This window comes from Rhinolophus sinicus, linkage group LG10 (genome assembly GCF_036562045.2).
Source record: "Rhinolophus sinicus isolate RSC01 linkage group LG10, ASM3656204v1, whole genome shotgun sequence".
NCBI classification, from domain to species: domain Eukaryota; kingdom Metazoa; phylum Chordata; class Mammalia; order Chiroptera; family Rhinolophidae; genus Rhinolophus; species Rhinolophus sinicus.
In genome coordinates, this window is record NC_133759.1 from 51585175 (window position 1) to 51597897 (window position 12723).

The 12723-nt window shown below is 33.8% G+C and overlaps 1 protein-coding gene across 1 annotated transcript in view; it reads right to left on the reverse strand.

Moving 5' to 3' along the window:
* Positions 1-12723, reverse strand: part of DNAH12 (dynein axonemal heavy chain 12) — a 195435-nt gene that overhangs the window by 101738 nt on the left and 80974 nt on the right. The window contains exons 30-35 of the mRNA XM_074313144.1: positions 10907-11016; positions 7677-7860; positions 7403-7543; positions 3842-3925; positions 3092-3280; positions 197-316 (exon numbers count right to left, since the gene is read on the reverse strand). Coding sequence (XP_074169245.1) covers positions 197-316; positions 3092-3280; positions 3842-3925; positions 7403-7543; positions 7677-7860; positions 10907-11016 — 828 coding nt within the window. The remainder of the gene's footprint in view (positions 1-196; positions 317-3091; positions 3281-3841; positions 3926-7402; positions 7544-7676; positions 7861-10906; positions 11017-12723) is intronic.

Genomic DNA, 12723 nt, shown 5'->3' on the forward strand with positions numbered 1-12723 from the left:
CAGACATATTTTATTTTCTTTAAAGTGATTTTTAAGTCAGAAATTCAGGTCAGGGCAACTTTAACGTCTTCAGCTATTCTTTCAGTGCTCACCAAAAATAGTTTTGGATCTCACAATGTCTTTCTCAGTACAAGTATCATTTGCCAAAGGCATATTTTATCCTGTAACCAAAAACCACATTAAGTATAAAACTTACCATAATCCAAACACGAATGTGCTTGCTTGTAGGATCATTTTCTACCACGTCACAGAGCAGTGCTTCAAAGAGGCGTGTGAGAGATACAACCACATTGCTATCACTTGTAGGAATCAGTTCCTGCAATGGGAAAAAAATATACTTTTCTTTCATCTTATTTGAAAAATAAAAGAAAATAAATATTTCATTTAAAAAACTGAGAAAAGCATATATGGTTTTCAAAAGATCTTTATAACACTTAAACTTACAGAATTTAAACTGTATGCATGATACAAACATCTCTCAACTGTTTTGGTTTAGCATGTTATATTATACAATTGTATATAACATATTCTAAATTCTCTGATAAATGAAAACTAACTACTCTAAGAGAATAAACAATGTTCTAGGGATAGCTGAAATAAAGTCTCTAACAGTCATCCATTCATTTATATATTCAACAAACACTTATAAAAAACATACTATACATATATACCAAGCTAGGAGAAATAGAAATAAAACACACAGACTCTAAAAAGGAATGATACTGAAATTAAATAGACAACAATAATAGGGGGTAATACTGACAAGGCAGAGGAAGTCCTAGGGTGGGGGGAGGTGACTAGAGTACTTGGGATAAACAATTAGCCCAGACCCACGGAGGAGGAGGACAAGGAGGGAAATGGGAGAGGAATAAATCAAGGAAGGCTTCCCAGATGAAGAAATATCTGAGCTGAATTTGGGAAAAAATATGTGTTAGTCAGGTGCAGAAGGGAAGGATGTTCAAGGCAGAATAAACTATATATACAAGGAAATGGAGATGCACTGGGGGTCTTGGAACATACCCCCATGGATGAGGGGAGGATCACTATATTACAAAGCTCTAGTAAACAAAATAGTATGGTATTGACACAAAAACAGATATATTAACCAATGGAACAGAATAGAAAGCCCAGAAATAAACCTAAAACATACAGTCAACTAATCTTCAACAAGGATGATAAGAATACACACTAGGGAAAGCATAGTCTCTTCAATAAATGGTGTTGGGAAAATAATGAAATTGGCCATTATCTTATGCTGCACACAAAAATCAATCCAAAATGGGTTACTGACTTACATGTAAAACCTGAAAAGTGTAAAACTCCTAGAAGAAAACATAGGAAAAAAGCTCTTTAACAACGGCCTTAGAAATGACTTTTTGAATATGACACCAAAAGATCAGGCAACAAAAGTAAAAATTAACAAGTAGAATTATATTAAATTAAAAGCACAGTAGAAGCACAGCAAAAGAAACAATCAACAAAATGAAAAGGCAACCTATGGACTAAGAGAAAATATTTGCAAACTATATACCTGATAAAGGGTTAATATCCAAAATTTATAAGAAGCTCAAACAATTCAATAGCAAAAAAGCCCATCAATGCAACTTAAAAATAGTGAGGGACCTGAATAAATATTTTTTCCAAAGAAGACATACAAATGGCCAACAGGTATATGAAAAGGCACTTATCACCACTAATCATCAAGAAAATGCACCTTTCCGTCTGGTCTCAGCCATCAGGGGTCTTAAAAGTCTCAGTTAAATAATTTCCAGAAAATGTAGCAGACTCATAAAACCTCTTTGAGACCTAAATTCCTTTCCACTCAAAGATCTTAAACCATCTATTTTGTGTGTAGAGGTTGTTCACTAAAGGAATAAAGTCTATTAAACTAAAAAAAAAAAAAAAAAATGCAAATGCGATATAACCTTACACCTGTTAAAATGGCTATTATTAAAAGGATAAAAGATGGTAAGTGTTGGTGAGGATATAGAGAAAAGAAAAATCTTTGTGCACTGTTGATGGGAATATAAATTGGTACGGCCATTGTGGAAAATAGTATGGAGGAACCTCAAAAAACTACAATTAAAAATAGAACTACCGTACGATCCAGAAATCTATCTTCAAGGTATATAACCAAAGGAAATGAAATTAGTACTTCAAACAGATATTTGCGCTCCCATGTTCATTGCAGCATTATTCACAACAGTCAAGACATGGAAACAAACTGTCTGTTAATGGATGAATGGACAAAGAAATTGCAGTATATATACACAATGGAATATTATTCAGCCTTTAAAAAGAAGGAGATTCTGGTATTTGCCACAACATGGATTAACTTTGTTAACATTATGATAAGTGAAACTAGGCAGACACAGAAAGGGATAAACTGTATGATCTCACTTACATGCAGAATCTAAAGTTGAATATATAGAACCAGAGAATGAAACAATTGTTACCAGGAATGGAATAGAGAGACCTTGAGCAAAGGGTGCAAAGCTGTAGTTGTGTAGGATAAGTAAGTCTAGAGATCTACTGTATAGCACGATGACTACAGATACTGGAGTTTTTCCAAGAGAGAAGATTTCAGGTGCTCTCACCACACACATACACAGAAAAATGTGGTAACTACTTGAGATGATATATTAGCTTGACTATAGTAATCATTTTACTATGGGTATACTATATATGAAATCATCATGAACACTCTAAACATAATTTTTATTTTTTAAATATTTTAAAATAAAACCCAGAGGGATAAACACATACACACATACTTGAATACGAGTATAACGAGGGGAACTGAATAAGATTAGTAGATAGTATCAATGTCAATATCCTGGTGATATAATATAGTCTTGCAAAATGTTATCATGGGGAAAAATTTGGTGAAATGTACATGGAATTTCTATTATTTATTACAACTGTCATGTGACTCACTGATTGCCACAATAAACATTTCAAGTTTTTAAAAAATGGACACTAAATGTCTAAGGTGAAATTGATTTTAGTTATTTATCCTACCATTGTGACTTTAGACTAAGTTGAGTAAAAACTAAAAAAACTTGAGTGGGTCAGAGAATTAGAATATTACCTTGCATTTTTTCTTACGAAGCTTTAAAGCAGGCTGTATTAACCAGTCAAAAAGTCCTCTCAGCAGAGCCTGATGATCTGGTTCCTGTAGAGGTCCTTTCAGTGAATTCAACCAGGAAGACACAAGAGGTTCCCATCCTAACTGTGAGGGTTCCAAATAAATCATGCCACAGCGGCTTACAGTGGCAGGCTAGAGAAAAAAGACAAAAATTGTTTTCCTTTGTTGCTTTTATACTAGTAGTACCCGGCAGTTATTAAGTACTTCTTTGCATGACTTATAAGGCCTTTCATGAGCTGGCTCCTGTCTTCCTCTACAGCCTCACATACATTAGATGAAACTATTTGCAGTCACAGTTCCCCAGGCATGTCATGGCTTCAGGTCTTTATATTATATCTTGTCATGATTTGGAATGACCAGCCTCAACCAAACTCCCTGGAGAAGTCTAACCCCTTAAAACCAGATTAAATACACAAATGCTTCCCATGGTCCTCCTCTATCCATTCCCCTCTGGGGCACTCATCCCCTCAATATTCAGAGCATTATTTATTGGCATGCTATATTGGCGTTATTGATTAGCATGCTTCTCATCCTCCTTAAATGAGCATACACTGCGTCTTACTAATCTTTGTACTCATAGTGCCTAACTCATCTTCTGAGACATGATAAAAAAAAACTTATTGACTAAATGAATGAATGAATAAATGAACAAACAAATAAACAAACTACTGTTATGTAAAATTCTGAACTTACTGAGGCCTGGGAAAGGTCCATTGCTTCAAAGATGAGGCTCATTTGAGGAGACATTTGAATGATTTCTCCACTCATAAGGCAAAGCTAAAAGCAATTATTTTTCCGATGTTTATATAAAAAATTCTCAAACTTCTCAGGTAAGAATTTATTCTATTTATAACACAATGTATATCCTGTGATATGATGTAATAAGTATTAGAATGGAAGCCAGAAAATCATAATGCTAGGTCTAGCTCTGTCAATTACTTACCAGGTAAGCAAATACATGACATCCCTGAATCTCAGGTTCTTCATCTACAAACAGGGATAATTTCTCTCTCATAGAGTTATGTGTGTGTGTGTGTGTTGGGGGGACTATATAACAGACAGCAAAAGCTATAAAATCCTGTACAAATCTCAGTTCTTGTTGTTAATAAAATTATATGAAATACTCTTGATTTTATAAAGTTGTCAGAGACTTTTTATTAATAAAAAAAGAGAAATAGAAAAGAGAATAATGTGAACACTCGTATACCCATCTCCTAGATTTTACCAATGTTAACATTTTGCCATATTTGTTTCATCTTTAAAAAGATTATTTTAGAAAGCATTACACATACCATGGCATTTCACATCCAAACATGTCAATATTCATCTAAAAAATAAGGACTTTTCTATATAACCACAATAACATGATCACATCTAACAAAATTATCAATAATTTCTTTCTAATCATCTAATATCATCAACTCATGTAATACTGAAATTTCCTCAAGTGTACCAGAAATGTCTTTTCCACTGATTTATTCAAATTAAAATTCCATCAATGACCAGGCATTTTGTTTGCTATGTCCCCTAGGTATCTTTTAATCTAAAATATTCCTTTTTGATCAAATACGTAAATTGAATTTGCAACTGCTTCCTGCCAAACTCGTTTCTTGCACATTGTTATTAAAGTCATCCTGTCTTCTCAATCTCGTTGGCTTCTATCTTTGGAATTATCATTAACTTTTAATAATTTTAAAAATCATTATTAATTGTTGATATTCCAAATTAATTTCATTACTAAGTCCTTTAAATTATTCCTAGTCATTTATTTTTCAGTGTTTCTTCTCTGCCCCTACAGTCATCACTATAGTCCCAGTTTTGCCCCTATCTAGTCATATGTCAACAACATGACATTTACCATTTTTGGATCTGTTTCTAATCTGTAAAATAAATAAATGGTCTAGACCTGGACTGTCCAATATACTAACCAGTAATCATGTGTGGTTATTTATATTTAGCTTAACGAATGAAAGTTAAACAACATTTAAAGTCAGTTCTTCAATTGCACTAAGCCACATTTCAAATGCTCAATGTATGCATGAATGCTCAATAAGCCACGTGACGAGAGGCTGTCTTATTGGACAGTGCAGATATTTACATCTGCAGAAAGTTTTATTGGATGGTGCTGGTCCAGAATATTTTTAACCTTCTACCAGATTATTTCAGTAAATGTTCTTCTACTCACTACAAATTTGGGAGGTGGAGTCAGCTTTCTCCTCACACCCTCATGTTGTTTCCCAAACACATCTACTCCAACCTTTGGTACAACACTTGCTCCTCTGACAAACCCCTGCTTGCTGCTGTCACCAGCACCCAATCATCCCCCCTTGTTAGTTCAAGCTTTTAGAACTTGATTCAATCTCTTTCTACTATAACTCTGGCCTGATCCAGCACTTATGCAGGGGAGCATCTTATAAACCTTGGATCCATGACCACCTTGTCTTTACTTACTTTTCCCCTACTCCACTTCAGACATCCACTTTATATACCTGGGACCTTCTATCCTGGAACACTACACAATTCTGAAATACTAAACTCAAGCATCCCAGTCTCTGCCCACAGACTCCTACCTATCCAGCTTTCTCACTCATTGACTCCTACTATACTTTTTTTCTCTTCGTTTTCATATCCCTGTTGTTTTCACTTCCTCCATTTTTAAGCAGCTTCTGTTCTATGGTGTAGCATTTCTACCATTCTTTAAAGTCTCTGTATTTCCAATCTAGCAACATTATCTACACCCACATCCAAACTGCTTAGACTGTTAGAGAAGATCTCACAAACGCAGACCTTGGCATTACAACTGAAAATTCATGGTCTTTGGCTCAATCAGATTATCAGTAACACTATGCTATACTTCTGTGTTTTCCTACACAGCTCTCTTTCCCATTTCCAAATAACTAACTTAAACCTTCCTCTTTCTCCTCAAGTGTGCAAAGAACCAGGTCCTACCATTTCACAAAGGAAAAAAGACAATCAAAAGGATTTGCTTTCAAATTTCCACTATTAAATACATACATTCACCTGTATCTATACCTATCCATTCTTGCTTCCCTCTCATCCAACACGAGACAATCTTTCTACCTGACTATGAATCTTCAGACTTGACTCTACTGATTAACCCCTCTCTTCGGAATCATCACTAATTCTTGTCTGTTTACTTCCCCCTGTCCTTAGCTCAATCAATATGACTGAATGTATGAAAGAAAGAATATGAATAAATGACCAACCACCTATGATAAAGTACTAGGGTACATGTTTGAATGCTAATTAAATTAATCTGCTTATTTAGTGGTGTAGTGATTTCACGTAAGTATGGAAATAAATTGTGCTATATTCATACAGCAGAATACTAATACAGGCATAAAAAGAATAAATTAAATAAATAAATAAATAAAATGGAACATGAATAGCACAGACACTATATCAACCAAAAAAAGGAAAACACTAAAGAGGATAATTCCTTTTACATGAAGTTTAAGAACCAGCAAAGCTAATTTATCACAGTAGAAGTCAGAATAGTGATTGCCCCTGGAGTTTACCAATTGGGAATGAACATGAATGAACCTTGTAGGGTACAAGAAGTTTTATGCATTTTTATTTAGGTGATGGTTATGTGAGTGTACACTTATGTAAAAAAAATCATAAAATCTAAACTTAAAGTTAATGCACATTTTATACTTTATGTATGTTATCTCTCAATTAAAATAAATACTAGAAATCTTTCATTTTCTAGTTCTTTTGTATATCTCACAGCTTCTAAGGTAATGTGCCACATATAAGCACTGAATCATTTGATGTTTTCAAAGAGGAATGAAGCCTTTTTATTTTCTCTAGAATATAAATTTCAAGTTCTGTAAGAAACCATAGATCTGGAGTCACTTTACAATTTATCACCATCTATTACATTACTATGCCTTTCAGCTATGCAGTCATTTTAATAGAACATACTTTTATTCTATAAAAAATTAAGTAAAGGATTTACTACTACAGCATAGTTTTCATTGAAAAGATAATTTGTAAACTTAATCAAATTGCTGCATCCTTCATTTTAAATATACAGTCCTAGGCAATTAGTTGTTGAACATATATCATTGCTTAAGCATATCTACATTTGCTTTGCTTTGCTTTTTAAAATTCTGGTATAAAACATACAACATTAAATTTACCAAATTAACCATTTTTGAGTTTATAGTTCAGTAGTGTTAGGTATATTCACATTGTGCATCTGTTTTGCTTTTAGTAGTAACAATTTACCTTTTTATTATCATCCAACACTGTGTTCATGCTCTCTATCCACAAAGTGTCAATGGGACCATCAAATACAACCCATTTCCGGTCAGGTGTTTCTGATAAGGCAAATTCTCTAAAAGTGTTAGCCACAATACCATCAGTCCACTGAGAAGGAAAAAGGGAAAAGTTGGAAAGCTTCCTCTATAAAACTACAAAGTGATAATATGAAAACATTTCAAATTTCTTGGTTTAATGTGCATTGTCAATAAGAGTTAAGAATGTTTACACTGTAGATTACCTCGTGAGATACTGGGTCAAACTGTCCAAAAAGTTGGCCCATAGTAATGGATTTGGGGTTTACAGTCCTATAAATGACCTTTTCTTCCTCTCCATAGCCACGTTCATTCATAAGAGTTAGAGTATCAGCCAGCATATGCAGAACTTTTGTCTTAGCAGCAAAAGGCTCTCCTACTAACATAAAACTATTAAAGAAAAGAAGTAATTATACAATAAGACTCTAAATCAAAGTAAATTATTTGCCTATATGCTGGTATATAAAATTTTACCCTATGATGATTATTACATAGTTTTTGAAATTATATGAATTTTTCTCAGACATGAGGAAAATATATTTAACTTCTGAACTGATTGATCTCTAAATCAAATTCTTTACACCAATACTATAATCTACAAAAGAGAATATAATTTAAATAATCTCCAAATGAAAACTGAATAATTGTATACTCTTAAAATTAAAAGAAATGACTTGGGTCCTTCTGAAGAGAGGAGTGAGAAGGATTCTCTTTCCTCAAGTCTTCACTTGCTGTAGTAATTTAATTATTAGTGCTCTTAGCTAAATATTTCTGAATCTTTCTCCTGCACACAGGATTCTTCACCCTCTGGTGGAAATAATAGGTGGCTAAGGAGAAATAAGCGGAAATGATGGGCGTTACTTCCTAGCAGGTAATAGCTAATTGCCAGAGAGGGACCTTACAGAGCTTTCTTTTCCCTCTAACAGAGCTATGACACACAATGTTGAGATGGTGGCTGCTCCAAAAACCTGGGACACTGAGCAATTATGATAAGCAGAACCTCCCAAGATGGATACAGCATGAATGAGAAATAAACCTTTGTTTTTTTAATCACTAAAATTTGGGTGTTGAGTGTTTCTACAGAATACCCTAGCCCATCCTTAGTGACAGAAATTGGTACTAGAAGGAGGGAAGGTATTCTTGTTATAATAAAAAAAGACTAAAATATGTAGCTTTGGCTTATAGGCCAGGTCATGGGTGGCAAATTAACTGTTATTAGGGGTTCAAAGATTGGCAATTAATGTCATACAAGAATGAAACATTTGGTCAATTTATCCCTTCAAATGAACTGGAAGACAGATAATATACCCAATGAAATTGTAGTTTTAGGGGAAAAGAATAGTAAACAGAATACTATTAGTATATCATGACAAATGATGGCTGCATTTAACAAGAAACTACAAAAAGAAATAAGCCCAGAAAAAAATAGGCAGTTTACAAGCAAGAATGAAAGAGAATAGAAAGAGTCCAGAAATTCAGGAACTTGCAGGCCTGAAAGAGGCAATTTGTTCTTATTCCCTACTGGTAAAATATAAATTGAGAAAATCTTTGAAGAACAAAGATCTACGCAGCCTGGCATCAAAGATCAAATCAAGGGTTGGCCATTGCATCACTTTATTAAAACCTAAAGATTAATATGGTTTCCAATAATCTTTTCAGGAGGATAAAATACAGAGGGTGCCAAAAATGTATACAAATTTTAAGAAAGGAAAAAACTGTATTAAAATTGTAATACTCAATATATACTGATAACAAAGGATGAATACAACTCATGTGTATATATTTTTTTGGCACCCCTATTTTTCAGGAAAAATAGATTAAGAGTGTGGCCCTCTCAATTAAGCCTGATAGGTTCAAGGATTCTACAGGAAATTCAGAAATGACTTAATAAGGACAGTAGTTATGGCTACTGGTACATAGAGTTTCCTGGAATCAAATAGATAAAAAGCTTATTAAGTTTTTGAGAGTGTTTACTGACAAACAAACGATCAGTCTAGGCTAAAACACATGTTCATGTTCAAGACTTAAAAATAATCGTTGGATATTATATGCATGAGGGTTGACTATACTAGCATTCCCTCTATTTTTGTATATGTTTGAAATTTTAAATAATACGAAGGTTGTTTTGTTTTTAAATCCTGCCTTTAAAATTATCATGATCTTTGAGACCTCAACTTTCTATAGGCAGAGCAGGCTGAAAACATTTCTCAACTCCAAGGACATTTTCTCTATTGTCTATTTCACATGTGATCGGGGAAGAAAATGGAGATGGAAGGACCTCTCAGAAGGTTGAACCAAGGTCCATGGAGAACAGTTAACTGGAAGGCCCCTTCCAGGGAGCAAAATCAAGAAAAAGTGGATCCAGGTTTTATTGGGTTTTAAGGTTATACAATTGATACGGGAGGCTCTCTAAGGAAATATATATATATATATATATATATATATATATATATATATATACACACACACACACACACACACATACACACACACACACACACACACACACACACACACATATATATATATATATATATATACACACACATATATATATGCAATTGTGAACACAAAATGTCCACAGCCACTTTAATGACACCCTATATAATAAATTATGTATACAAAATGATTATGACTTCTTAGAGGGACCCCTACAAGTGAGAGGTCCTGAAATTTTTGTTTTAAAGTTTATTGGAGTGACAATTGTTAGTAAAGTTACATAGATTTCAGGTGTACAATTCTGTAATAGAGAGGTCCTGAAACTTAAACTCCATTAATTTCATTCTATCTCCAGAAATGGGGCCCCCACATGCCCAGTTGGGTTTCACAGTTGCTACTGACCAGTGTTGGCTTCGTTTCCTGTTTCACTGTATTTCCTGTTTGTCTCCTATTCTTTAATTTCTGAAAAGGAATGTTTGCTCCAATAGTCCTGTTCTGGTAAACCCCCTACTACGTATAATACTGCGTATGTGGAGGGCACATAACTTTCCAGTTTGTAGGTGTCTGGATCAAGAAGAACAACTTCCAAATTTGATACAGAAACGCATCACCTAGCTATCCTGAACTTTGAGTCTGGTTCATCGATTGATTGGAACTTTTAGGTTGTCTCCTTGGAAAGGAAGAGTGTATTTTATGTGCATGAAGGAGAGTGCATAACATATTTGATGACCAAAAGAGTAAATTGTGGTGGTCATTAGTACTACATCACTGAATGAGCATTCTTTACCAATCCTTGTGGGACATACAGCATGAGAAAGAAATAAACCTTTGTTTTTAAGCCACTGCAATAGGGATTAGGGGTGGGGGCTATTTGCTCCCTAGCCTACCTAGCATACAAAGTTTGCTGATCTTTTGATACACAAATTATAGTTGTTTTAATAGTTTAATTTTAAAATAACATCTAAAACTGGCAGACAGTGATAATCTATCATCTTACCCATGTCTAACAATCATCATTTCATATGTCTGAATCATTTTTTCAAGAAAAAATTTCACAGGCTGAAGATTGTGTACTTTGCAAGCTTCATGAGCACATTCCAAAAATTCCTAAAATAAGAGAAAAATGGAATGCATTTCTATAAAATGACATTACAAATCACATCACACACATTTCATAAATGTAGATTTTTCATTTAGGAATAAGAAAATTGTATCTTCTTATGTTGATAAATTATTTCTTAAAGCTGTATTTTTTTTAATTAAAAGGATAAACAAATAGAATTAAAATACTTTTAAATTATTCATATTCCCATTAGTTACTAAAGATTATAGCACCAAACAGTGGATATATGCTACATGAAAACAACTCTCTTAATGGTGTTTTCCAGAATTTTACTTTTGGATAGGATATAGAAAGAGATGACAAACAACCCTTCACACTGTAGTAACTAGAAATAAACAGAGAAGCTAAAAAAAATTCATAAACATTTTAAAGATACCGGAGCACTGTGAATACAAATAAGTCTAAAGGAACTAAATTTCAGAAAGGGATGAGCCTTTCTTAAGTGAGTGCAAATTAATAGCTAATTTTGCCCCTGGAAACATTTTCCAAGTGTGAACATAGATGGGCAATGGATTGGGCCTGCTACAGGCAGAGGGACTTTGCTGAAGTAGGAAGAAACCAACAGATATTTTAATGGCCATATGGGCTTGTGTGACAGATTTGAATTGGGAGGAGCTTCAGACACAAAGTTCTCCCCACTCCTATGCTTATGCTGAATGTGAGGTGATAACGAGAAATCAAGGGCTTAACTAGAAGATACAGAGAAAGAGATTTCCTTAGTCGTGGGATGCTGCTAGTGGAGAGGGCTTTATCACACAGTAGGACAATTCTCACTCTAAAGACATTTGAAACCAGACGTAAACTAAAGCTCAATAATGCTGCAACAAAACTCTGACTTAGGTCAATTCCTGATTTGAACTGATCAGGAGCTTAATTTTGCTATCTGACAAAGGAAAAGACATGGTTCTTCTACAGGAAAATAATACCACGTTATCCTCTACAATTATTTTGTACACATTTGTAACATAAAAATCAAAATTTATAAGTCATAAGAAATAACTGATGATCAAGAGGGAAAAAAAGTAAGTAAAACAAACTCACAAATGATCCACATGTCATAATTAGCAGTCAATAACATTACGATAACTTACAAATGTACAAAAAAACCAGACAATATAACAGAAAATAAATAAAAAGATAAAGAATTTAAGCAAAGAAATGGGATCGCTTAATGAAACCAAATTGGACACACTAAATAAAACTAAAAAAAAAAAGTACCATCATGTGCCACCTAATGTTTGGTCAATGACGGACCCCATATATGACAAGTGGTCCCATAAGATTATAATGGAGCTGAAAAATTCCTATCACCTAGTGATATCATAGCTTTCATAACATCATAGAACAACACATTACTCACATGTTTGTGGTGATGCTGAAGTAAACAAACCCACTGTGCTGCCGGTCATACAAAGGATAGCACATACAATTATATACAGTACATAACACTTGATAACGATAATAAATGACTGTTACTGGTTTATATATTTACTATACTTTTTGTCATTATTTTAGAGTGTACTCTTTCTAATTAAAGTAAAAAGTTTGCTGTAAAACAGTATGCTGTGTTACGCCAGCAGCAGCCTCACACATCTCGCATTTACCATGTCTCTTGATTGCATCATTTTCTCTGGTGCTTGATTTAACCTCAGGTTATTTTATAAATTTAGTGTAGCCTAAGTGTACAGCAT